The sequence below is a fragment of the Cydia strobilella genome, chromosome 23, assembly GCF_947568885.1.
Source record: "Cydia strobilella chromosome 23, ilCydStro3.1, whole genome shotgun sequence".
In the NCBI taxonomy this organism is placed as follows: Eukaryota; Metazoa; Arthropoda; class Insecta; order Lepidoptera; family Tortricidae; genus Cydia; species Cydia strobilella.
Genome location: NC_086063.1, coordinates 3,092,604 through 3,120,282, shown reverse-complemented (window position 1 = coordinate 3,120,282; position 27,679 = coordinate 3,092,604). Strand labels below are relative to the sequence as shown.

Here is a 27,679-nt window from a genome sequence, read left to right as displayed (position 1 = left end):
ACGTGAGTTAAAGCAAGTCTACCTAGAGCACGGTCTACAAAGGAATGGACACGGTTAACCACGCGGTCAGTGCTTTTGATTTTATGTCTTAAATCCTAAGCATAAGGTGCATAATTAATTGGGCGCGCCAGTGTAACTGGTTTACCCAATTTGCCGCTAGATGTCGCTGCACTACTCCAGTGGAAATCGTACATCGCGGTGTTAAGATTTTTCCTGATTCAATGACCCTCTCTGAACGAGTTTGTCGTGTTATCGCTTCTCGGCCTTTTGGCTAAGATCAAAGTGTAGTATCTGTTCTTTTCAGCTTAATATCTGAAAGTTCCCTCACTGAGGGACCAGTATATTAAACTGATTTTTGTAAACCGACGGGATGTTCGGGGCTCGCTCCACTCCCGTCACGGGTCGGCCCGGCATTGCAGTGCCGCCGGGATTGGCCCACATAATACTCTAAAAACGTATGTATCAATCAATTCATTAGTAAGTTCAATATCCCCTGTGTGTATATTTAACCTTATATACGCACCGTAGGTTCAACGCCAAAGACCGATTAATCAGTCGTAGACCACAGAGCAACATAGACCTACGTCCATATGCACAAAGTTCAATTTCAGTTTTCACACTTCGGTGACGTGGCGTCTGGAAGACAGCTTTTGTGTTTGACACGGCGTCGTAAAGGTTAATGCAAAAATAACTGAGGACTGTCTTTTCAAAAGGGCTTATTTTTGTATGGTGTTCATAGCAGTGCGGGGCCTGTAACAAATTCTATCATGGGGCCCATGGATTGTTTTAATTTTGTCGGACGAAGTGATCTAAGTGCAACTTAGGTTTGTAATAGCCACAATTGCGCACGTGTGCGGGGCCCGTGGCATTTGCTATTTTTGCCGCTTGGCTAATCCGCCCCGCCACTGGTACATAAATAGAGAAATAAGCCCTTTTGAAAAGACTCTCCTCAACTCTTGTCTCATGGTATTCCGCCTGTGGGGAGCCCCCAGATATTTATTTTATTCTGTTTTTAGTATTTGCTGTTATAGCGGCAACAGAAATACATCATCTATGAAAATTTCAACTGTCTAGCTATCACGGTTCATGAGATACAGCCTGGTGACAGAAGGACAGTGGAGTCTCCGAGGTGGCCGAGGAATAGCTGGATCGCGTTTTATAAAGACCTAGTCTATCAAAATATAAATGTTAGAAAAAGACAGTCACCAATTAACATTACAGGTTTGTCTCTAACGCAACCCATTCTTGAGCGGAAAAGGAATTAAAAATACATTTTGTATATGATATGGTTTATTAATAAAGGTTTCATGAACCAGAATTTATTTGGATTACAAACACTACGGACTTTGAGCGTTTACAGAAACGGGGTTCGAAAGGAATTATCAAGAATTGTTTGATAATTATCGATTTAGAACAAAATCACTGTCTATATGGCATGTGGCATAAAAAAAGCGAACGTAGTAACTGTCGTAGCGAAAATTGTAATAAAAGTCAAAGGAAAATTCATGAGCGAAATTCCCAATTAAAAAAATACAGCATTATCCAGATCTGTATTAAATAATACAGGTAGATAGTAAACACCAAGGAGTATAATTATTTAGAATAATCTAAATTATTTCGAGCCCTGTTAGTGTTACAAAATAACAATCAATCGTATTATTACATGAATTCACATCTGATACGAACTAATCATATAATTACAACAATCATTCGTTAGGTTTGTAAGGATTGCTAAAAAAATACGGGGAGAGTTAGACCAATATAAGTCTGCAACAATTTTGATAGCACACGCAGTGCAAGTGTTATTTTAAACTTCAAACTTCTATGAAATTATGACGTATAAATAACACTTGCGCTGCGTGTGACATCAAAATCGTTGCACTTATCTTGGTCTAACGTCTAACTACGTATATTTTCATTATTATTTATCCATCAGGTAATATGTAGTATTCTCTATAAAAAGGGACCTTATTGTCGATGGCGCTTACGCCATTATAATCGATGCTCCGATATAAATACAATGCCGCGCGACGCTGTGCGGCGTAAGCGCCATCGACAATAAGGTCCCTTTTCATAGAAAATGCCCCATATTTCTTAATTATATATTGCTTTATGTTATAACATTTTGAACAACACGAAAACATAGGCCACAAAACACTGTTTAATATCGCTGACAGAATCATAGTGGCACATTCCATTGTCGTGCGAGCAATGTCAAAATATGACAAGGTTTTAGTATTTAATAATACCTGTTAAGAGCCCATCAACGTGCTCACTAGCGCCACTGCTAAATAATTGTGATTATTAAAATTTAACGATAGATATTTAAAAAAGGGGGCCGCTACCGCTACGTACTGTATTTTGTAAGTACCTTTTGAATGCATCAAACTAGTTTTTACGTTGCTGGATCCGTCGATCTATGAACTCAAAACAAAAACGGCCGTTTTAACTTTGGACGCATAGATAGACGAATCCAGTAACGTAAAAACTATTATATTACAAAAGGTACTTAAATACAATATACAGTACGTAGCGACCCCCTTTTTTAAATATCTATCGTAAAATCTTAATAATCACAGTTATTTAGCAGTGGCGCTAGTGAGCATGTTGATGGGCTCTTAACATATGAAGGAGTTTATCAAATTTCAACAGCATTTTATTAACATTTTTATCAAAAATTAGAAATATTAAATTGTACATATGAAAAAGGCGCCAACTCTAGGTACATACATAAATATCACATTCACTCTAAATATAGCAAATACCAATTGGCAACGTTTGGGATATTTCAGTATCTATTTCCTAGCGTCACCTTTGAAGAACAGATAAAGACTCTTAAATTAAACTACAATCGAAATAATGTTATTAACGTTCTCAACGTTTTATCATGCTATAATCTCATACATTTTCATTCAATTGGTTAAAAAATGGAATCAAATATGGAGTTCACAACATAACAGATGTACCTATTACCTCATACCTACTTCCAAGTATAATTAGGCAGTCAAAGGAACAATCAAATGTGTCAAAAAGTTTGGTATTTCTAATAGAATCCTTAGCGCAGTAGCACCTTCACTACCAACAATAATTACGTGAAATAGGGTGGTATACATCTGTCCAATTTCTTTGTCCAATGTCATTGCCTCTCACTCTCTCATTAAGCAAAATGTGAGACAAAATACACATTGAAAGATGGAATACCACCCTTACCCTTGTGCTTGAAAACGGCACAAATTATGGTATAGCCATATTATTAAACAAAATGTAATTATCTTACTATAAAGCAAAACATTCTCCATACGTTCTTAAAAAGCTTTAAATTAACAACCTTAAACTAACTTAAAACAACAAATAAGCTAGTTAAGTTAAAACAAATAAGCTATTATTCCGGTATTCAAAACCTTTACAGAAATCTACATTTATAAGTCAATTACATAAAAAAAGACTTAAGAGCCAACAGGAGTGGTCATTTCTCCATACAAACGTACTCGACTGTTTCCTCCCTGGTTTTTGAAGCTAGAGGAATGATTTTTTCAACACAGATTAATATTGTTAATATCTGTGTCGGTGTGTTTTGCTTTTTTTGATATTTTTGTTTTTTAAAGCGCTAGAGCCCTTCAAACATGGCCAAAAATGGCCTCACTGACTATGCCGCAATGAGAGGCGTGGTATTCAAAACTGGTATCAATTAGCCAAAAAATCAAAACAGTCCGACACAGACAATTTCATAATCATTTAGATTTCCAAATTTAGTTACGATTGCTTAAGTTTTGGAGGAGGAAACAGTCGAGTACGAAACCTCGATTTTTGAGATTTTTACGCAGGATTTTTCGCCTAAGCTGCAGTTGTCCTTATCGCACTAATTTTAGGGGCGGGGTCAAGTTTCTAAATACGTACACGGACAGAAAAGTGATGGGCAATAGTCGACATTGAAAGTCGATAATCTAGTGATGTGATAAGTTATCGATAAACCATAACAAAGTCGCGATTTGCCTCTTAGTAGGCGAAGTAAGTAAAGTGAGTATGCACTTTGGCCTCAGGGGATATCGTTTAACACTATTTATTATTCCTTGGTTCATACAAAGCTGAGCTGACGCACTAGCTACGAGATTAAGTCCTGGCTACCCCCCAAAAAGGGAGGGGAAAAGTCGGCTTCTGCGGTTCAGTTTGCCTCTATTTCTACCTATCTCTTGATATGAGATCAAATTTGGTATAAATTTTGTGTAAATTAGGGACGAATAATTTATTTTAGAAATAATAGTTTCACATTTTCATACACAAATCTGAATATACGAACGAAAAATTAAAACTATATATAATTTTTGGTCACAGATTTGCTCTTTAGAAGCAAATTGTGGTGATTTGCACTAAAAATTAATTACACAATTTAGTTTATTCATTCTTTATTTAGAAAAGTATCAGTTCTAAGTACGTATTATTATATTGCTTTATATTTTACAATTTTCACTATTATTCAAAAATTTATTTTAAACAAAGTATTAATTTTATTAAAACTTTTGTGACGTGATCTCATGAAAGGGGCTCCACGAGGCGAAATACTTTTTACGCCAATTATTTCCTTTTTTATTTAATTTACAACAAAGACGAAAGTTCGAAAAAAATGTGGTTACTTAATAATTGCCTAACTTGTTGAAAAAATTACTTTACATAATATCAATTTATAACCGTAGTATATTCCATGATATGTTTTAAATACACCATATTATTTCCTAATTTTTAAAAGAATATTTAATACCTTTAAAATAATATCTGTCTATCTGTCTGTCAATCTGCCTGTCCGTCTGTCACCAGGCTGTATCTCGTGAACCGTGATAGCTAAAAAGTTGCAATATTTACGGATGATGTATTTCTGTTGCCGCTATAACAACAAATACTAAAAACAGAATAAAATATTTTTTTAAGTGGGGCTCCCAAACAACAAACGGGATTTTTTGCCGTTTTTTGCGTAATGGTACGGAACCGACTCGCACTTGGCCGTTTTTTGTTAATAGCTTTGAACTTTTTTTATGTGGGAATAAACGCTTCGAATACATTTTTCTAGACATCATTCTGAATCCAATGAGGTATCATACGTATTTTTAGGAGTTAGTATCTCTATTAGTGGCAGCCGTACAAGCCCAATTTCAAAGAAAAACCGCAAATCGATGTACAGGTTAGCCGTTTGGCACACGCATACTAAGAGGTCAAAACAAAATTTTTGACCCGCAGTTTCTAAAAAAAATCCCTTAGGAGGGGTATGCTGAAACATTTTTTTTGTATGAAAAAAAAAACATATTTTTTTTCCAAAAACCTATCGTGTGTGGTATCATACGAAAGGGCTTTTTGAGGCGATTCTAAAATTATACCACATCATTACATTTTAGCCATTTTTTTGTAAATTAAAACAAATAGAATTTTCAAAACACACCAAGTTTGGGGTCAAGTTAAAGGGTTAAGTAGAACTGTGTCACTTTGTATTGAAAAAAAAAACTAAATAAATTTTTTATTGCTTTTTTGGGGTTACATATGAGGATATCACGTATCATTTGTACAAAAAAAATCAGCCATATCGTATCTGGAGGAGCCCAAACTTGGAATGTTTTGAAAATTCTTTTTCTTTCAATTTAAGAAAAAACCGGCCAAGTGCGAATCGGAATCGGGCGCCGAGGGTTCCGTACATTACACAATTTAAACAATGTATTTTTATGTGAAACGTGAGTGAAAGGTAAATTGCGGTTTACGATTTATAACGTATTAAAAAAAACTACTAACTAGATCTCGTTCAAACCAGTTCTCGGTAAAAGTTGGCAAGGTAATGTACATCATATATTTTTTCAGTTTTATCATTCTCTTATTTTAGAAGTTAGAGGGGGGTTACACATTTTACCACTTTGGAAGTGTCTCTCGGTCTCGCGCAAACTATTCAGTTTAGAAAAAAAATATATGAGAAACCTCAATATCATTTTTGAAGACCTATCCATAGATACCACACACGGTCGTATGGGTTTGATGAAAAAAAAAATTTTTGGGTTTCAGCTCTAAGTATGGGGAACCCCTAAAATTTTTTTTTCCTTTTTGAGTGAAAATCTTAATGCGGTTCACAGAATACATCTACTTACCAAGTTTCAACAGTTCTTATAGTTTCGGAAAGAAGTGGCTGTGACATACGGACGGACGACAGACAGACAGACATGACGAATCCATAAGGGTTCCGTTTTTTGCCATTTGGCTACGGAACCCTAAAAATGGCTAAAATGCAATGATGTGGTATATTTTCAGAATCGCTTCAAAAAGCCCTTTCGTATGATAGATGAGAAGTATACGATAGGTTTAAAAAAAAAGTTTTTTTTAATACAAAAAAAGGTTTCAGCACTCCCCTCCTAAGGGATTTTTTTTTAGGAACTGCGGGTCAAAATTTTTGTTTTGACTAGTATATACGTGTACCAAACGGCTAACCTGTACATCGATTTGCGGTTTTTTTATGCGAACAGCTTGCACTATTTTTTTCACCACCTTGAACCTTTTGTAGACTAGACTATTGTCCCAAAATATTGGGCGACGACCGGTCGTCTGGCCTAGGAGGTAGTGACCCTGCCTGTGAAGCCGATGGTCCTGGGTTCGATGATATGATATGATGAGCACAGATATTTGTTCCTGAGTCATGGGTGTTTTCTATTTGTATTTAAGTATTTATATATTATGTATATCGTTGTCTGAGTACCCATAACACAAGCCTCCTTGGGCTTACCGTGGGACTTAGTCAATCTGTGTAAGAATGTCCTATAATATTGATTTAATATTTATTATTATTTATTTATTTATTGGGTTTCATATTTATTCCGATCAGAATTAGGAGCTCTTAAATTTATACCTATTTTTATCAAAATCTGACAAATAAAAAAACGGACCATCAATAAAACTGTATAATTACATCAAAGTAAGAAATATCACATGTCACATGTTTCTTTATTATGATAATTTTATCTAACCTGAGGCTTTCTTTTTTTCTATTCAACGGAGCCGGAGAGCGGCAAATTTGTTTTTCAAGACGCTTGCTCGAAAAGATGCAGGTGGATTTCATGCAGGTGTACTGAAGGGAAAAGGCCTATATTGTTCCCGCGGGAGTTATAGCTTTCTTTTTTAATTAGGTATGTCACTAATTCATACGAACCAAGTAAGTTATAAGTAAAATACTTTGTTTAAAATCAAGGTATAAGGGAGTTTTACTTTTAAAATACTCACGACTATAATTTAATATTTTTGTTTATCATATTTAAAAATATTTAATTGGATTAATTTAACAGCCGTTATCTTGTATGTTTTTATACAACAATGTTTTCTTGTATGTCCATGTTATGTTATGTTTTTTTACTATTCTGTAACTCGAAATGTTAATTAGATTGCAGGTTGTAGAAGGATATTGAATTCAGTTACTAAAAACGCGAGCGGCGTGAGGCCGGCGAGGAGCGCAAATAACGTGCGCGTCGGTGTGCGTGCACCACACACACTGGGATAGTCCCTCGGTACGCGGTACCGCCCCCGTCAGCGCGACGACGATATTCTCTTTCAAATCTCAAAATTGAGTTTGGTCTCGGCTCCTGTTGGCTCTTAAGATTCGAAAACAAGGTGAAAAATACTTGTAACACTCAAAAATATCTTGAAAACAGACTTGAGTAAACCGTTTGTGAATATCTTTCGTTCCGATCACTACATTATTCCATCCGGATCTAAACGAAACAGAAACAATAAAAACAGATACAAAATGTACGAAATTATAACACTTTTATTGCCAGCGACTCGCTAGGTTCTCTGTACGTAAGCGCTTTAATGTAATGTTTAGATTTAAAAACATGAGTTTCTTGCAACATTTTTCTCATAAAATGTCATTTTGAAACTCAAGAGGAGTATTTTTTACTCCCAATGTAAGATATATTATATATATATATTTATAGATGCCATTAGAGCTTATTAAGTCTGTAATTAAAATGCAGTCTTTTTGTGCTTCTATAACACAATGATTCTCGATATCACTATGCTCGACAACGTTATTTAATTGTCAATCAATCTTTGGGTAATATGGCTCCATCGATACTGTCGATGATTTCGCCAACGTCAAAATGGGATCCACGTGGGATCGAATTAATAATTCTTGATATAAAACATAAACTTCAGCCCGTGTACGGTAACAGTGTAAACAATAAAATTATTGCCTCTAGGGCTTAAGCCAGACACGGTTAGAGGTAGAAATACCAATTGCTCTTAGAGCACCACGTTGTTTGGTAGTTGTATTATACGTGTCGTTTTCAAGCAAAAGGTACCACATTGTCGCTTGCCATAAGGACGCGCTGACACGTTATTCGCATAAAGATACAAGCAAATTTCGTTCTTATGGTAATAGAGTTGTGCCGTTCCCGCTAACATTACCCATTTTGTATGGGGAATGTTACCGAGCGAGAAATTTCCCCATACAAAATGGGGAATGTTACCGGGAATGGCACAACTCTATATGGTAATCAACAATGTGGTACCTTTTATTGAAAACGTCACATATTATGAGCTGTAAGGTCACTTACTTGGCGTTGACGCCAAAATGGTGGTTAAACTCGTATCAAGATTAATTCTCCATTATCCGCACACTTCCACATTAGTTTACTGCATAATAAGCTATCAGTATAACACTTTAAACAACGTTAATGAGCAAAAACAAAGAAATTAATCACGATACAATGTGACCAAAATGGCGGTCGACAAGCAACTCCTATTTTATTGTCGTATCTGCCAATTGATATTTTTGTGTCTTCCTTCAAAGTAAACTTCTGTGTGCCAAAATTGAGGATATAATTTCCACTTTGCCATGCTTTCCGCTCAAAGCAGATAAACCACGTAATCCGCTAGCGCGCTGGCAGTATATTATGAATTAAAATTATTATTTTTAAAGATCCGAATGGATGTAGAGATATTTAAAAAAGTTTTCATATTTTCCCAGTCAATAAACGACTGAAAAGAGAATCTTTAGTTACTGGCACCTACATCATTGCTAACTTTATATTGAAAAATTAAAAAAGCTAATATAACCTTCCTAGGTTCACTCGTCTGCTATTTCATCTTCAGCCTCTGAAAAAAAAAAGGATTTTTGACAGCCCAAATTTATTTAAAAATTGAGTTTATTCAAAATTGCGTTTCGAAACGGAACCTTATCCATTCGTGATTTAAAGGGGCCCACTGACTATCAGTATATCAGTCTGCCGGACGATATCGGCCTGTCAGTTAGAACAAAAATTTGACAGTTCCGAATAACTGACAGGCCGATAATCATATTATAATCATAATCATATTTAGTGATAGCATAGAGTAACATATACTAGAGCGTGTGTGCGAAATGTACTGTCATAGTAAATTTTGTAACCCCAGTAAATTCACTGCCATCTGTCGACACACTTTAAAACTAAAAATGAAGATTTATAAAAATACGATAGAATGTATTTAAATATATATAAATGTTTTATTTTTATTTGCATTAATTATTTTTATGATTTTGACCCATGTTCTTTCACTGATGTGCGTTAAAATTGTTAAATAACAAACGAAACCGTCAACGCCATCTATACGACTGTAGGCCAAAACTAGTAGCGCCCTCTGAACGAGAATCAAATTTTCTTGATTTTCGAGGCACGTTTTTTCCTTAGACTGTATCCATCTATTACGGAGTTATATCTATCTTTGGTGATAGTCAGTGGGCCCCTTTATATACCAGATTCTAAAGGGGCTAGTTTTATTACCCCAATTTGTAAGACCATTCAGGAACACTGTTCCGCGTACGGGAGAGAATTTCATAATAAGATCATTAAATATAAAGAACTACATATTCGGGTCAAAATTTTTTCGTTGTCTTGTTTTTTGTCATATAATTAATGTCATTACTGGGTCTAACGCGATTAAATTTCATTATTTTACCTTTTTTCCGACGTTAGACGTTTTGTTTTGTTTTTTGTCCCCAAAAAATGTGACGGAGTGGAGGTTTTTGTATGGGTTGAAATTTAGTTTTTAATTTTTCTCAAGACAATTATAATCTACAGCTAGCAAGAGATGCAATAGCACTCAACTTTAATATTGGATAAAAGAAAAAAAAAAGTGTGACAGAGTGGTCAGAAACAAGACAACGAAAAGAATTTTGACCAATTTAATGACCTAACTCTCAGCTCTGTTAGTTTTTGGACCAAGTGCAAGTCGGACTCGCGCACGAAGGGTTCCGTACCATTACGCAAAAAATCACGTTTGTTGTATGGGAGCCCGACTAAAATATTTATTTTATTCTGTTTTTAGTATTTGCTGTTATAGCGGCAACAGAAACACATCATCTGTGAAAATTTCAACTGTCTAGCTGTCACGGTTCATGAGATACAGCCTGGTGACAGACGGACGGACAGCGGAGTGTTAGTAATAGGGTCCCGTTTTTACCCTTTGGGTACGCCTAAAACCCCTAGCTTTGCTCACCATCTGCATGTGTTCCGTTGGCGTGCTCGAGGCGCAGAGTGCGCAGGCGCGCCGCGGCGTCCTCGGGAGTGGCGTTGCTTTCTTCGGCGTCTTCGAACTCCTCATCTCCTGAGGAGAATGGATTACATTTTATTTATCGTCCAACGAAGTGTGCACGATTCATGATAACTTTATACACTAGCTTATATACTAGCTTTTGCCCGCGACTTCGTCTGCGTGGAAACAGTAACAGCAGCTATAGTAAGTTTAGCGCCTGGATAAAGTGTAATAGCAATCATTCAATTTGAGCATTAGCTTAATTGCTTAATATCAATTATCAGGCAATTCATTAAATCTCTCAATTTCACCTTCCTTTTCACTCTCCTTAGGGATGATTTCCGACATAAAACTATCCTATGTCCTTCCCCGGGACTCAAACTATCTCTATGCCAAATTTCAACTAAATCGGTTCAGCGGTTTAAGCGTGAAGAGGTAACACACAGACAGACAGACAGACTTTCGCATTTATAATATTAGGATGGATGGCAGACACGTGGCAGTGGCAGTGAGGTCTCTATTCGGGGCAAACTACTAGGTGTAGTTGAACAAACAAAAAAAAAACCGACCAAGTGCGAGTCGGAATCGCGCACGAAGGGTTCCGTACCATTACGCAAAAAGCGGCAAAAAAATCACGTTTGTTGTATGGGAGCCCCACTTAAATATTTATTTTATTCTGTTTTTAGTATTTCTTGTTATAGCGGCAATAGAAATACATCATCTGTGAAAATTTTAAAATATCTAGCTATCACGGTTCATGAGATACAGCCTGGTGACAGGCAGACAGACGGACGGTCAGTGGAGTCTTAGTAATAGGGTCCCGTTTTTACCCTTTAGGCACAGAACCCTAACAAATAATAAAAATGCATTTTTGCTGCAATTCTGGCCCTTCTCGTAAATTTGTTAAAGTTTCTGGCCCCCCACGAGGAAAGTTTGCCCACCATTTATCAAGATCATCGTCTGGGTCGGGGTGCAGGGTCTGTCCTTGAATCATGGGCTGGAGGTCTAACTCGTTCTGAGGAACCTGAAGCAGTAGGGGTCAGATGACTCATACCTTCATCGAATTCCTCGCCGTCCACATAAGAGTCATCATCAAGATCATCCTCTGTAGCCGGGTGCAGGGTCTGTCCTTGAATCATGGTCTGGTACATGGGCTGGAGGCTGGAGGTCTAACTCGTTCTGAAGAACCTGGAGTAGTAGGGGTCAAATGACTCATACCTTCATCGAATTCCTCACCGTCCACATAAAGATTCATCATCAATATCATCTTCTGGGTCCGGGTGCAAGGTCTGTCCTTGAATCATAGTCTGGTACATGGGCTGGAGGTCTAACTCGTTCTGAGGAACCTGAAGCAGTAGGGGTCAGATGACTCATACCTTCATCGAATTCCTCGCCGTCCATATAAGGGTCGTCGTCGAGGTCACCCTCCGGGTCCGGGTGTAAGGTCTGTCCATGAATCATGGCCTGGTACATGGGCTGGAGGTCAGACTCGTTCTGAGGGACGAACCTGGAGAAGTAGAAGTTAGAATATAACTATTAAGATAAGATAAGCTTAACTGTAAGAGATCCCAAAGGAATAAGTTCTCATTTGTACTAATGACAAATGTTATTTTTCCTGTTTTGTTTTGATTTTTGTACAATAAAGTGTTTTACTACTACTGCTAGTCTAGAGATGGGCCGAATATGGACATAGCCGAATACGAATATATGGCCGAATATTCGGTTGGGCTAAAACTGCCTAAAAACTGAAAACGCGCTGGTTGCTGCTGCTAAGGCTGCGTCTGCGTTCAGCTTATGGTTGGGCCGTGTCGTACGGCTGCCATCGTGGCCCAAAATGGTCCAGCCGGAAGATCAGCACTGACTTTCGGGTCAGCATTATGCTGAGGCGCGACCATTTTCGTGGTAAACTTTAACTCCTACCTATTTTATAAATTCCTTCTAGTTATACTTCTGTATGTAATTTTAGTTTTAAGTTTATCACGAATAAAACATTTGATTCTGATTCTGAAAACAAGTTCATACAGGTCCGCGGTCTGGCACTCATCACGCGTTTTGAATCCTTCCCCTTCCGACCGATGGGAAATCTTATGAAAAGAAACGGAACTGTCTCATGCCAGGCCTAACACCCGAAGTAAGCAAATTGCGGGCATCTTTCTCTGTCACCCTAATTACGCCATAATTGGAGTACCTAAAAGAGAGAGATGCCCGCAATTTGGGAACTTCAGTCTTCGTGGAGGGCCCTCTGATCGCGAAGTGCATGCGCGCCAGCTAGCGGACGCCCAAAATTTGTTTATTCGGTAAATATAATATTCGGCAGTGTGAACCGAACTATTCGGCCGAATACGAACATTGAAAAATATGCCGAATACTGAATAATTACCGAATATTCAGCCCATCTCTAACTACTACTATTAGAAGTCACATGACACTTTAACATGTATAAATATTAATAGCTTTCTAGTCTAGTCCTGTGTTCTAATTTCTTTGTGTGTTTACCATGAATATTTTGTTCCTGGGGGTTATGAATAGAATAGAAGATGCTTCATTAAGAAACGCTTAAACAGTTATGTATATATAATCATAGCAATCACAAAATAAGCCTTATTCACTTGGCTCAATACCATTAAAATTATAAATTTACCTAATTATTATTTATATGCCGTAAGGTCGAGGTATTTTAGCCCTTACAAGGTTACTTTGTCCACCCATGAAAACCCATTTATTGAATTAATAAATTCTTAAAAACGACACTAAATGCTTACACAAAAACAGATTAATCACATAATGTCGTTTTTAAGAATGTATCAATTCAATAAAATAGGTTTTCATGGGTGTGCAAAGTAACCTTGGAGGGCTAAAGTAACCTTGGAGGGCTAAAGTACCCCGACCTTACGGTGCCTAAATCATTTTTTTAACTGCTCTCAATTCATTCTTTCTAGTTCTGGGTATTGAATATTTGAATAAGTTCGATTATTTGTGTTATTAAGAGATGATATATACTCACAGCAGATTTGTAGAGGGAGGGTCATCAGCGTCAAACTCATCATCATCATCGTCGTCCTCCTCATTGGCATCGCCCGCTGCCTGGTTTAGTTCTGGCAGCCTAGGGAAAAAGAAAACCGTCAGAAATTGGTGTGCTAAAGCTAACCAGTCAAATAAGCTTCTTTTAATAAAAAGTCATTCTAGTTTTAGAATTTAGCTGGTTCTCTTAACTTATTGCAGCGAATTCTGTGTCGCTCGTACCAATGAGTTTTTCGGTACATATGTACGAAATATCATTTGATATTTACCAGTCGCTTTTCGGTGAAGGAAAACATCATAAGGAAACCGGATTAATCCCGATAAAGCCTAGTTTATCCTCTGGGTTGGAAGGTGAGATGGCAGTCACTTCCGTAAAAACTAGTACCTACGCCAATTCTTGGGATTCATTGTCAAGCGGCCGAAGAAACGCTGGTCTGAAGACATTACCCAAATAGCCGGAAAACACTGGACGGAGACAGGAGGGGATAGAGAAAGTTGGAAAAAACTGGAGGAGGCCTTCACCCAGAGAGGGATCCATAAAGACAAGTAAAACAACTTACTCAAAAAATACAAAAAAAAAACAAACATTAAGAAAGAATATGGAAGCAAAGGCTATAATAATAATAATTGTCAAGCGGACCCCAGGCTTCCATGAGCAAAATGCCGGGACAATGCGAGGAAGATGAAGGTGATGACCTGAGTTCATGTCCAAGCACCACAAACAGTGCAGGCAGAGGCTCCCGCTGTATGGCGTGCAGCGATATGTTGGGGTACAGCAGGGAGATGGTAGCCGACGCTCCACCGTTGGCGCCGACGCCGCCACCCCACACCACACTACTATTTAAAAAACATTTAAATTTTAATAATACAACTTGTAACGACTACACATCATATTCCCCCTGTCTTTCCTATATCTATAGTTTGCTAACAAAATAATTTAATTAAATTTTTCTATTTAATTCAACTTAATAAGACACTAGTGAAACACTAAAATATCCTTGTTTCTCAAACTACTCGACAAATGAGTTTTGGCAAAATTGTATGCCAATATAACATAGGTATAAGTATAAATGTAAAATATGCTTACACTAAATTTAGAATGTCCTTTCTGAGACAAAGGGGCATAATGACATTGTTATTTTGGGATTGAAGTACAATAACAACATCATTTTCAGTCACATTTTTAAATGAATTTGCTATTTATTCCAAAGTTAGTATAATGTCGCCCAAAAAAATACGAATATGATGATAAATTGTTTAACTACATGTCTCATATACTTCAGAATAAATAACTAAAAACCACAAAACATAAAATACACTTGATTTTTCTCTGAATTAAGGTTAAAATAAACAAATCTGTATACGTAAGAAAACGTGGAACATCTAGACCAAACAAACTTACTTTTCTGTAATGTACAATGTAGCAGTGCCTAGTTCCTGGCCATCTACCAGGAGTTTTGTGCCCGGAGTTTGAGATAGTACCCCTTCAACGGGAGCCGAAAAGGTGGAGGAAACTACAACCATTTTCAACTATTTTGACCACACTGAGTGATATATCAATAAGGTGAAATGAACAACTTATAAGGTAAATAAGTTTAAAAGATCGTGAACAATAGAAAAGCGTGTAAAACTTTCACAAATTCGTGGGAACACGTTTTCCTCTCAGCGATTCACGTTTTGCATCAATAGTTTTTGCATTTTTTGTTAATAATAGTAAGAATGTTTTCTATTACGTTTAAAAGACATTTTTATTCGTTTCTTTGTTTGCTTGGAAACGTTTTGTTATTTGTTCAACGTTTCAGGTTTGGCGTTTTTTATAAAAAGAAACAAATAATAATTAGAATAAAAACAAACAAAAACTATGATTTTGCATAATTAGGTTATCAAGTTTAGAAACAATATTTGTTGCAATATTTTATATCATTATTGATTTTTATGAAGCATACGTATAGCATTAACTTAACGCGGAATTTAATGTTGACCAATCAAAAAACATTCAAAAAAGCTTACACTACGTAACTTCTATATATTAACCAATCAAAATTAAGCAATACATTACCGACAACGAGAACGCACTTCCGTTTCTGTACTGCCATAATTTGAAATATACCGGAATTTTAAAATATTTCTCAACTTTTTCTTGTAGAATAAATAATTATGCCATTTCTCAACTGTATAGTAGTTTCCTAATGTTTATTCTCTTTTGAAGCATTATCATTTATGATGTAATTAATTTTAACTTAAATGATTCAAGTAATTTAAGTGGTTTTATGTTGTAGGATACGATTTTTGTTTTGATTTTTATTTTATTTAGACAGTGGTAACATTGGTTTTTAGTTGTCAGTCATGTCAAGTCGATGAAATCGAGAATGACGAATGACGAGAGTCGAGAATCGAGAAGTGTCATTCGTCTTTCGCTCTTTCTTTGCTCTTACGCATTTGCTGAAGTAAACCAAAAATATATTGAACAATGAACATTCGCACTGAACAAACAGCAATTTGCTATGTAGTACATCCATAAATAAAGTATTTTCTGAATCAAATACACTATTCCTAAGAGACTAAAATGAAGGACTCAAGTTATCATTTTGTGAATGTTGAGGAAACAATTGATCAAGACAACAGTGGCTCTGAAAATCATAGTGAAAATAAAGATGTGAGACCCCTTATTTACCAACTAGAATCATACCAAGTAACTGTTTCTCACCGAGTGTACTAGTATTGTTCTCTTCCTCTCTTATTTAGGTTCTGAAGTTATCAAGTATGGAGCAGGATTCTAGCCGTTTTACTGAAAATTCTGAGGAGATCTCAAAACCTAAGTACTACCGGCTGGACCAAGTAGTATTTGCTGAGTCTATAAACCATGGGGAAACTAATACAGAAGAACTAGGTATGTAATATAAAAAGTCGGAATAATAAACAAGTTCTTATGTTATAATATTATTAAATAAAAAATACACTTAAATATTGCTTAAGCAGTTGAGTAACTTTTTTCACTTCTAGTTATTTGATGGGTAACTTGCCCTAAAGTTGGCCACTGTACCTTATTTATATAGTCTAACTCAGTTCTATAGTTTTTGAAATTAGTGTGGAACTAAAAATTTAAAATTTGAAGTAGTGATAAGTATAAATTTGGGTAAAATATTTTCTAATCAGAAAATCATTTCAACAGACGAACAGGAAGATTTGGGAGAGATAAAATTCATTGACAAATTCATAGTGAAGACTAGACCTGGAAAAAGAAATAGATATTTTATTGATATGAAAGATGACTGTCTGGAATGTCCCATGGTAAGATTATTCTAGATATTAAACAACACCAAATTATAGGCACTACTTTTTAAATATTTGTAGTTATAGTTTATAACTGTTATAAGCAACTTTTACTGCCATCTGACTTTGTAACTAACCTTTCGAGACCCGGGCCCATATTCTAGTAAATATGGCTACCCAGGGAGCCGAGGGGTCTTGAAAGGTTAATCATATCAGCCTTCTATCGCCCACTGCTGAGCATAGGCCTCTCTTCAAGTATGCCACTTATCCCGGTCCTGAGCCAATCTCATCCAGAAGTGACCCGCAGTCTTCCGAATGTCATCCAGCCAACGAGCCAACGGACGCAAGGCACTCCTTTCGTCTGAAAGCGGCCACCATTCCATTAACATTTTGGCCCACCTGCCATCACTCTGTCTGACAACATGTTAAACAAATGAAGAACTAGGCCTTATTGAGATTAGTTTGAGTTCTTCACATTGTTTTCCTTTGCCACAAACTGCCTTTCACTTTTATTATCTAATCCATACTAATATTATAAATGCGAAAGTGTGTCTGTCTGTCTGTTACCTCTTCACTCTTAAACCGCTAAAGCAATTTAGTTGAAATTTGGTATAGAGATAGTTTGAGTCCCAGGGAAGGATATAGGTTAGTTCTTATCCCAGAAATCATCCTTTATGAGGGTGAAAAGGGGGGTGGAAGTTTGTATGGGGAATCGATAAAAAAAGCCGGCCAAGTGCGAGTCGGACTCGCGTTCCAAGGATTCCGTACATTACACAATTTAAACCATGTATTTTTTATGTGAAATGTCTTTAAAAAACTCGTAGGGGTCGGATCAAAAACTAAGTAATTAAGTCCGTCTCACGCTTGACTGCACATTTCTAACAGGTTTTCCGGTGATCTATAGGTAAAGATCTATTTTGTGTATTTTTTTCAGAGGGGGGAATGGTCATTTTTTGCCTATTTTCTTGAATAACTTCTAAACTCAAAATATTTATCAGTACGGTTTTTACTCACTATTATTTTTAGTCGCTTTTCCGAAACAATCCGAAACATGTCGCCAAAAGCGACTTAAAATAATAGTGAGTAAAAACCGTACTGATAAATATTTTGAAATATGTCTCACGATAGTTTAAGTGTGATTAACTTCTAAACTCGAGATTGGTATAGGCTGCCCAGGCTAGTCGTACGCGTCTGTTGATCTCATTGGTTTGGTTCTTTTTTCCAGTCACTATCTCTTGTCCCAAATACACGTATTTATCGACAGTTTCGATGGCGGTATGGTTAACTGTGATATTCGCCTTGACATCTGTGTTGGTCATAACTTTTGTCTTGTCTAGATTCATTTCCAGCCCACACCAATCTCGAGTTTGCCTTCAAAATGAACCTTAAGGCCGAACAAAAAGCACGCATATTTGACCAATGTATCCTGCCTGTTCTCACTTATGGAGCTGAAACCTGGGTTTTCACCAAAGACATACTACGTAAATTGAGCGTTGCCCAGCGGGCGTTAGAGAGAAAATTGGTGGGGATCACATTGAGAGACCGTAAAACAAATGAATGGCTGAGACAACAGAGCAAAGTCAATGATGTTATAAAACGCGTAGCCAATTTGAAGTGGGAATGGGCTGGTCATATAGCACGGAAGACCGATTCGTGGAGCAAACGACTACTCGAGTGGCGACCATGGGGGGAAGAGCGTCCTCAAAGTAGACCCCAGATGCGCTGGGACGACGACACTAAGAAGACTGTGGGGAAACAGTGGCTCCAAGTCGCACAGAACCGCGACGAATGGCGCAAAATGAAGGAGGCCTACACCCAAAGGGTAGAAAAAGGCTAAAGAGAGAGAGAAGAGAGAACTTCTAAACTGTTTATCTTAAAATTATAAAGAAAAGTATTTGAGATTCTCACAATGAGCTCTTTCATTTGATATGTAACACGATATAGTTTGACAAACTTTATTTTTTAATTTTCTCATTTACCCCCCAAAAGTGGCCCCCGTGTTTAAAATTAATTTGTTTACGTTACATGTCCATCTTTGGGTCACAAACTTACACATGTATACCAAATTTCAACTTAATTGGTCCAGTAGTTTCAGAGAAAATAGGCTGTGACAGACGGACAGACAGACGCACGAGTGATCCTATAAGGGTTCCGATTATTCCTTTTGAGGTACGTAAACAGATTGGATAAAAAATGAGCTAGTATACATATAAATAACTTTCATTTTTACTTTATATTGATGTAAAATTTTAGAGGCTTAATACATTTGTTTAACCTAATCCTTCCTTTCTATTTTATACATCGTTGTTTACCATATCTCTTCATCGCATTATCCCAGTTTTTTGTCACGGCTAATGGGAGCCTGGGGTCCGCTTGGCAACTAATCCCGAGAATTGGCGTAGGCACTAGTTTTTACGAACAACTTTGTTTACAATCAACTTTTAATATGCACATTTTTTAGTCAACCTGCTCACAAACTTTCAACACCCAAACACTTCTAAAGGCCCACATTCGCAAAGTCCACTGCGCCACCACCAAGTACATTTGTGAAGAGTGCGGCGCGGGTTTCACTGCACCATATCTATTGAAGAGGCACTCCGCTGTTCACGGGAGTAAGGTGCAGTGTGCGGTTTGTGACAAGTGGCTCAGTCGGCGGACTGAGTAAGTATAACTTCTTTTCTCAAAAATGGACGGCAAAGTCGACGTTGCCGGTTAAAAAGTAGGTCGCGAAGTGCGTAGTTTATGGTCAGTCAAAAAATTAAAATGTTAAAAACATTGCATTGACGACCGGTCTGGCCTAGTGGGTAGTGACCCTGCCTGTGAAGCCGATGGTCCTGGGTTCGAATCCCGGTAAGGGCATTTATTTGTGTGATGAGCACAGATATTTGTTCCTGAGTCATGGGTGTTTTCTATGTATTTAAGTATTTATATATTATATATATCGTTGTCTGAGTACCCATAACACAAGCCTCCTTGGGCTTACCGTGGGACTTACTCAATCTGTGTAAGAATGTCATATAATATTTATTATTTATTTATTGCAGTCTCGATTTCAGGACTGCAATGTTGCATACAAATTCCATTATTTGTCGAGTTCCAAACTTTTTAAAAGTTGAAGTGGCCATATCAAATGGAGGCATAGGTCCATTAAACAGCCAAACAGATGATCAGTACTTATTATTATAATGTTGGTACCGCGACTATTTAGGTGTCTCAAATAGGTTGGCGTACTTTCAGCAGAAAAATACACTTCTATTTTTAATTAATACAATAAAACGGCGGCAAAGCAAATCGTTTTACTTTTTTCTGTGAAAATATATACATAATAACGTTGCTTCTGTAAAATATTTCTATTTATTGCGCCATTTTTGAGAAAAGCACTATATATGACTCGGCTGAACTCCCAAGGTCGTCCGTTTAAAACGAATCCTCAGCCAGCAAATAGCTACTTCTGAGCCTCGACAATAATGTACTATTTGATCCTGTTACCCTCTGTTGGGGTACATATTCCTTCACTGACTCCTGTCATGGGCCATATACCTTACGGCCCGGCCACGACATCGCGACATCGGAACGAAAGGTCCGAACGCTGTGTCTCGCTCCAACCTATGGCCGCCGCTCGCCGCTGCCGCCGCCGCGCGATGTCGTGGCCGGGCCGTTAGTATTTGTTTATTATTATACATATCAGCACTTACAGATAAACCTTACGTGCTAATAGTGTTGTTAGTAATTATTTCATGTGATTATACACTAATATAATTCTACATATTCGTCTTTCTGTTATTATACAATTCTATCAAATGTTTCATTACGAATTATATCATTAAATAGGTACATACTTATATTATATTATTATGTCATTATGAAATTATACTAAATTATCATCATTATGTATGTCACATGTCACATTATTAACTATTTTTTTATTGTAACAAATATTACAGTACAATTTAATCCAAACGAAATTTCAACAAATCATTATTATTTTCACAGTATAAATTAAATTCACATTAACAAATAAAAGATACAACATAACATAATATAATCTAAACTTAATTACAAACGTTTACAACAATTATGTCACAGATTCTACAATAGAGCTAGGGGTTACAATACTTTCCAAGTAACGAGATGTTGCACTTAAAAATTTAGTCTCCGGGGAGAAGAAAATGTCAAGCTGGTTGTCGCTGTCCAGTATGTCATTCATCAATTTTAACGCGTGGTGCAGTGGAGAGGACTGGAGGCGAGCGCGCGCGTGCGCGCTGGAGGAATGGAGAAGAGATCGCGGCGGCGAGTACGCAGTTGTTTAGTTGATAAACGGGGAACGCGTAACGGTATTTGTGCTAACAGCTGGGAGTTTGTTAATTGACCGCGAATTAGATGGAAAAAATATTTAATTAAGTATATGTTTCTTCGGGCTTCAAGGGATGTATAGTTTACCATACCATATATGAAGAGCGTTGGATATAGGAAAGGGTATGCGCCGTATATTTTCTTGTATAGGAATCGCACAAACGATTTTTGCACTCTTTCCAATAGAAGCACGTATTGTTGCTCATGGGGGCTCCAGATGATGGCATTCGTCTCCAGCTTGCTACGCACGTAAGCGTTATACAAGATGGTAATGGCGTGCTGATTGGTAAATGATTTAGCTTGCCGAATTATGAATCCCAGACATCTTCTAGCCTCTTTACTAACGTTGGCTATGTGTGGATTAAATGTTAGTTGGGAATCAAAAGTGACACCAAGGTCTTTAATTTCATTGGTACGCTTCATAGGTTTGCTCTGAAGAGTGTATTGGTAGGTTATAGGCTGGCGAACTCGGGCGTATGTCATTACTGAGCATTTGTCTATGTTAAGGGTAAGGCTATTTTTTGACGCCCAGTTACAAGTTGCTTCTATATCAAGCTGAAGCAATGCAAAGTACTACTGAGTAAGTATGAGTTTATATGTAATAATTTGAATTTGAAATCATTTATTTCATGTAACTGTGTCACATACATTTTGTTAGTAAAAAACTGTTTCAAAAAGGGTTAGTACCTAAGCCTAGAAATTATGCCTATCTATACCTAAACCTACACACTCAAGAAATTGCCACACTGGATGCGTTCTGCGGTCAGCGGTCAGGTCAAACTTCAACTTCAAAGGTTGCTGTCAATGTTGTTTATACATAATGCGGGTTTGACCTGACTACTGACCGCAGAACGCATCCAGTGTGGCAAATCCTTTAACCTACAAGTTACCACTGTAGTTAGCCCATAGGGGAATATAATCCCGCACAGTGTAGCATTAGCGGACAATTATGCTACCTATCATTCTTAAGATGATGTTGGGACTGTCCTGCACCCGGCGCACCCGGGATGCAGTGCGCCTGCGCAAGGTCGTCTGAAAACAATCCACGCGCGCCTCCGCAAACATTCCTGATGCGCTACAGAAGCGAGGCAGTCCCACAATCACCCGGAACGCGTTATTATATATGGAAACGGATAATGACAAGTATGAGGATAAACGCACAAAGCCACAGAATAAGTAATAGTATTATTACAGAACGGCCACGCACCGCCCCGCCCCGACTCGAATTACCTCGCCCCGCGACAGCAGATTGACGGCCGTTTGCCGGCCGCTCGGTACTATTTTTAAGCAACTTACTCACACTATGACGCATGACGCGTGTACAGACGTGCCGTTCACACATAGAAACGCAAGTGATTTTTGATGTATAGCGTGTCCGCCCTGCGACAAAGCTTAACGCAGATGGCGCTGCGATCGCTTGAAAAATGTCAAGATAAAACAAAAAAAAACCATGACCTTTCGTATGATTCCTAAACAGTTGGTGCCATTATTGTCTGTTTTTAAACTCATTCATTTGTCACCAGCCTGTCAGTTCACATGCGAACACACGGTGCGACACGGCAACACGCATGTGCGTCATGCGGCAAGCGCTTCCTGCGACTTGCGTCGTTGCGGCGTCACGAGAAGTTTGTGCACCACGACGGGGACTTGGCCTGCGATCGTTGCGATGCCAGGTATGTAATGTAAATGAAAATAGCCTTTATTATTTAAGTTTTGGGTACATAGCATATTAGTTATTTGTTGTAATTTTTCACCTCAGTAGTAAGAACATATTAAAGGTTAAAATTGTAATGGCGCGCCTAGCCGCGCATTACAACATCATGCAACGGCCACGTGACAGACAGCGGAGCTACCTATCGAGCCGCGGCCACCGATCGAGTGCCAGCCCACTCGCCCCACCCGCCGCGCGCCGTGCCGAGAGTATAAAAGCGGCGCGCGCCCATACAACAGCGTCAGTTTAGGGTAAAGAGAAATAGGGCCGGAAACGTCCGGCCGACTCTAATGCCTATGTTAAAAAAAAAAAAAAAAAAAACAACAGCGTCAGTTGGGCTCACCGCCTTCTGCAGTGAGGACAGCTGATCTCCCGGTCGAGCCGGCGTGTTTTCAGACGCGTAGGCACCCGGTTCCCCTCCGACCCTTCCTGCTTCCCGTAACCCAGTCAGAGCCGGCGTGTTTTCAGACGCGTAGGCACCTGGATTACGTACCCCATCCTACCCTGTATCTTGGTCCGAGCCGGCGTGTTTTAGACGCGTAGGCACCCTTGATACTCCCTATCGCCCTGGTCAGAGCCGGCGTGTTTTAGACGCGTAGGCACCCTAGGCGCTCCCCCCCGATTCGCATATCCTTCCCGTCTCGCCATCCCCTTCACTCTTAGGGGATACCGTTCCCAAATCCGCGAGTAGCTTACCGCGCCGTACCGTTACAAGAATTAGAAGCCACCCCGCGTCGTACCTAGGATACCTATACTTAAGGAATCTTACTTTATAATAAACCGGCATAAAAGCCCGCCGATTTGTATTACAACATTACAACTGTGTTTCCTTATTCTCACTCTGCACCCTCTCTCTCCTCTGAGCTAAATAGGAAACCCTTGCTCCCGTCTGGAACAAGGGAGGTGTATGAGGTCGCGCCCGCCCCGGCGAACGTGACCCCATCACATCTGGCGCCCAACGAAAAAACTCACGTAGGAGTCCATAAGGTATCCTGGAAGGAACCATTGCTCGAGAGAGGACAGAATAAATAAATAAATAAATATTTAACATATACCGCCCCGTGTACTCATATATTCCATACAGCCGCTACACGTAGCATCACCGCACCGAGGCAACTGGGACTGTCGCATCCCGCCCACCCGTAGAGTACACCTAGCCCGCACAGAGGTACACCAGGACCCCCGACACGCTCCATCCAAGTAATAAGGTTAAAAAAAAAAAAAAAAACACCGTATACCGCTGCTTACCGGTAGGTATTAGAAATGCCTACAAGTTGGATATACCGACTGAAAAAACCCGAATTAATACAAGAAGCCACGGCACGTGGCGTACCGACTGAAGGCTTAACCATAGAGGAGATACGTAAGGGCTTGGTGGAGATCCTGAAGGAGGAAGAAGCCGATAAAATGGCGGAAAACAATGCAAAGGTAATAACAAAGCTAATAAAAGAGTGGAACCTGTCATTTGAGACCACAGACGACGCCGTCGAGTTCATAGAAAGGTTGGAGGAACTCATTATGGCGAGCAAGATTAAGAAGGAGGATATATTAGCAGCATTACCACGCATCTTAAAAGGTAGGGCACTGCTCTGGTACAGAAATTATGTAGATTCATGGACCGATTGGAATCAATTCCTGCAAACATTTAAGCTGTACTACTTCCCGGTAAATTATGAAGAGGATCTCATAGCCAAAATTGTCACTAGAAAGCAAGGAGCCCAGGAGAGGTTTACCGACTACGTCACAGACATTCTGACGCTGATGCGCAGGTACGGAAGTCTCGACGAAGCAGCGAAGTTACACCGCATCCACGAGAATATGTTCCATAGCTACAAGCTATACATCAAAAGGCAAGACTATAAGACCTTACCAGAGCTGTTAAAGTTAGGAACCGAGTATGAAAATATAAGGACACCCACGTACGGTGCAACGACGTCGTCAGGAGCGTGGCGAGACGCCAGCGACGACAGCAAATGGAGGGAGGACAAACAAGCAAGCAGCGAACAAACGACCCAAGGTAGGGACGACCGACGCCACAAAAACCAGAAACCGAAACCCGAACCGAAAGAGAAACCGAGCCACACAGTGCATCCGAAGTATGACCCCAAGACCAGCTGCTGGTCCTGTGGGAAACCGGGACATAACGCAGACGCCTGCAGGGGCAGACGCCAAGTGTTTTGCAGCCAGTGTGGAAAACTGGGAGTGCTGAGTAAGGCCTGCTGCAGGAAAGCAACCTGGATAGGGCAGGAAAAGCTAGGAGCAGCCGATAGCCCACAGGCGAGCGACAACCGCATATACACCGATTTGCACATAATGGGAAGAAAATACCGAGGCGTAATAGACACAGGATCCACCAACTCGTACATCAACCAGCAAGTATATAATGAATGTAAGAACATCGCGTACCAAAATAAGCTAAAAACAAGAGAAGTAATACTAGCGAATGGGACCAGGACACAAACCCACAACAACTTGTTGGTCGACATAGAAGTCAAAGAGGTAAAAATCAGACACTGGCTGAGGGTGCTGCCGTCAGCGACGGACATTATAATAGGAATGGACGTCCTGAAACGACTTGGAATGTCAATAAAATGGCCAGGAGAGAGCCAAGACGAAGAAGACCCCGATGACAAAGATACCCAGAGAAAAATCCGAAAAACGGAGAGGACAAGCAAAAAAATAGACACGCCAGAAGAAAATCAGAATAGCACAACCGCCGAATCCAGTCAACAGCAGCCAACCACACTGCTCACAAAGGTACATCACAGAATAGAACTAAAGCACACAGGACCCGTAAAACAGAGATACAATCCGCGAAATCCGAAACAGCAAGAAATAACCGACAAACACGTGAGTGACATGCTTCAACAGGGCGTGATCGAGAGGTCACACAGCCCACATAGTTTCCCCGTCGTAACAGTGGAAAAACCGTCAGGTCAGTACCGATTCCGTGTAGATTACCGTGAGAATAACCAGATATCCGAAAAGGATGCGTACCCGCTACCACAGGTAGATTTACCACATACCAGGAACATTGACCAGATATCCGAAAAAGGTAAATACACAACAAACCAAGTCCCGCACCGCCGAGCAAAAGCGAACCTTACACAACACACACAGAGTCCAGCGATAAAATACAACCGGAAGAAGAAAATTAGAAAAACAGAAACCACGCAGCGCGGACACGAACCGACTTCAGAAATGGAACATGGGACCCTTAAACGTCAATTTAATAGAAGAAAAATAGATATAGGATGGATACCAAAAAGTAAGTTACAAATCGCCAGCCCCCTGGCACCGGCACCGTCCTCGAGACCAGACACGGAGGGCGGAAACAAGAAAAGGACGCGCAGGGCGGGCAGAAAGAGGAACGGCGGCCAACAACACGGCCATACGAGAAGGCCGCGAACGCGGCAGGCGCACCCGCCCTACGAACGTCACAGCAAAAGAAAAAAGGGGGGAAAAGAAGACTAAAAAAAAAAAAATGTGTGAAGTGAAATAATATAAAAATATAACAGTGATTATATTAAAGTACCGTAATAAGAAAACCAAATAGTGTAGTAAAAAAAACCGTAATAAAGCGTAGTAAAAAAAAAACCGTCAGCAGATTTAAGTACCGTAGAAGCATAAAAAAAAATGTGTAAAAAAAAGAAAACCTATTGTTTAAATAAAGTAAAGTAATAAAATGAAGAATAATTACCGTGCAATCAAGTGTGACCAGTAAACCGCAATAGATACTTAATATAAACATAAATAAACCCGCGACATAGTGAATAAATAGAATAGAATGATACAAGCACATAGAAAGAATAGGTTACAGACCAAGTAAGTACATAACAGTGAAGTGCATGGGTAACATTAAGTCAAGTGAACAACAATATAGTGGGAATAGTATAATAGAATAGCAATATATTTACAATAAATAACTTTTAAAAAAACAAGACGCGGGTCAAACAGAGAACGTAGGCTCAAAATAAATAAACGTGTTGCAAATAGGAAGACGAATACTTAGAATAAATACAAAAATGAGATAAACATAATAGCATCCAGTAAATAAAAAAGAATAATAATAAGAATAAAAAAAAAAAAAAAAGAAATGGTATCGTCTTTCAGCCAGCATATTCTAACGGTGATTTTTCCCCATAGGTAAAAATCTCCAGACGGGTGACGGGACTGTAATGGCGCGCCTAGCCGCGCATTACAACATCATGCAACGGCCACGTGACAGACAGCGGAGCTACCTATCGAGCCGCGGCCACCGATCGAGTGCCAGCCCACTCGCCCCACCCGCCGCGCGCCGTGCCGAGAGTATAAAAGCGGCGCGCGCCCATACAACAGCGTCAGTTGGGCTCACCGCCTTCTGCAGTGAGGACAGCTGATCTCCCGGTCGAGCCGGCGTGTTTTCAGACGCGTAGGCACCTGGATTACGTACCCCATCCTACCCTGTATCTTGGTCCGAGCCGGCGTGTTTTAGACGCGTAGGCACCCTTGATACTCCCTATCGCCCTGGTCAGAGCCGGCGTGTTTTAGACGCGTAGGCACCCTAGGCGCTCCCCCCCGATTCGCATATCCTTCCCGTCTCGCCATCCCCTTCACTCTTAGGGGATACCGTTCCCAAATCCGCGAGTAGCTTAGGGTCCGCGCCGTACCGTTACAAGAATTAGAAGCCACCCCGCGTCGTACCTAGGATACCTAGACTTAAGGAATCTTACTTTATAATAAACCGGCATAAAAGCCCGCCGATTTGTATTACAACATTACAACTGTGTTTCCTTATTCTCACTCTGCACC

At 39.2% G+C, this 27,679-nt stretch overlaps 2 protein-coding genes and 1 non-coding gene across 3 annotated transcripts; 2 read left to right on the top strand and 1 right to left on the bottom strand.

Annotated features, from left to right (window-relative positions):
• The first annotated feature begins 251 nt into the window (after positions 1 to 251).
• Positions 252 to 444, top strand: LOC134751929 (U2 spliceosomal RNA). The gene has a single exon (XR_010128726.1). It is a non-coding gene; the product is annotated as a U2 spliceosomal RNA (small nuclear RNA).
• An 8,361-nt stretch (positions 445 to 8,805) lies between these two features.
• Positions 8,806 to 15,248, bottom strand: LOC134751858 (methylosome subunit pICln-like). Its single transcript, XM_063687364.1, has 6 exons — positions 14,954 to 15,248; positions 14,248 to 14,388; positions 13,535 to 13,633; positions 11,907 to 12,037; positions 10,495 to 10,602; positions 8,806 to 9,114 (listed from the first exon to the last, which is right to left on the bottom strand). Exons 1-6 carry the CDS (start codon positions 15,073 to 15,075, stop codon positions 9,086 to 9,088), a joined length of 630 nt encoding a protein of 209 aa, XP_063543434.1. The 5' UTR covers positions 15,076 to 15,248; the 3' UTR covers positions 8,806 to 9,085.
• A 740-nt stretch (positions 15,249 to 15,988) lies between these two features.
• On the top strand, positions 15,989 to 19,374 carry LOC134751694 (uncharacterized). Its single transcript, XM_063687138.1, has 3 exons — positions 15,989 to 16,207; positions 16,297 to 16,441; positions 19,286 to 19,374. The coding sequence occupies exons 1-3, from the start codon at positions 16,118 to 16,120 to the stop codon at positions 19,372 to 19,374; spliced, it is 324 nt and encodes a 107-aa protein (XP_063543208.1). The 5' UTR covers positions 15,989 to 16,117.
• Positions 19,375 to 27,679: the final 8,305 nt, after the last annotated feature.

Bases quoted from the DNA above. Each gene is read 5' to 3' on its own strand.
- LOC134751858 (XM_063687364.1), bottom strand. From the start codon at position 15,075: ATGGTTGTAGTTTCCTCCACCTTTTCGGCTCCCGTTGAAGGGGTACTA. The intron at 10,603-11,906 runs GTATGAGTCATC...CATTCTCCTCAG, and splicing joins CGGCGAGGAATTCGATGAAG to GAGATGAGGAGTTCGAAGAC. The intron at 9,115-10,494 runs GTGAGCAAAGCT...TTTTTTTTTCAG, and splicing joins CAACGGAACACATGCAGATG to AGGCTGAAGATGAAATAGCA.
- LOC134751694 (XM_063687138.1), top strand. From the start codon at position 16,118: ATGAAGGACTCAAGTTATCATTTTGTGAATGTTGAGGAAACAATTGAT. The intron at 16,208-16,296 runs GTGAGACCCCTT...TCTCTTATTTAG, and splicing joins ATCATAGTGAAAATAAAGAT to GTTCTGAAGTTATCAAGTAT. The intron at 16,442-19,285 runs GTATGTAATATA...CACATTTTTTAG, and splicing joins AACTAATACAGAAGAACTAG to TCAACCTGCTCACAAACTTT.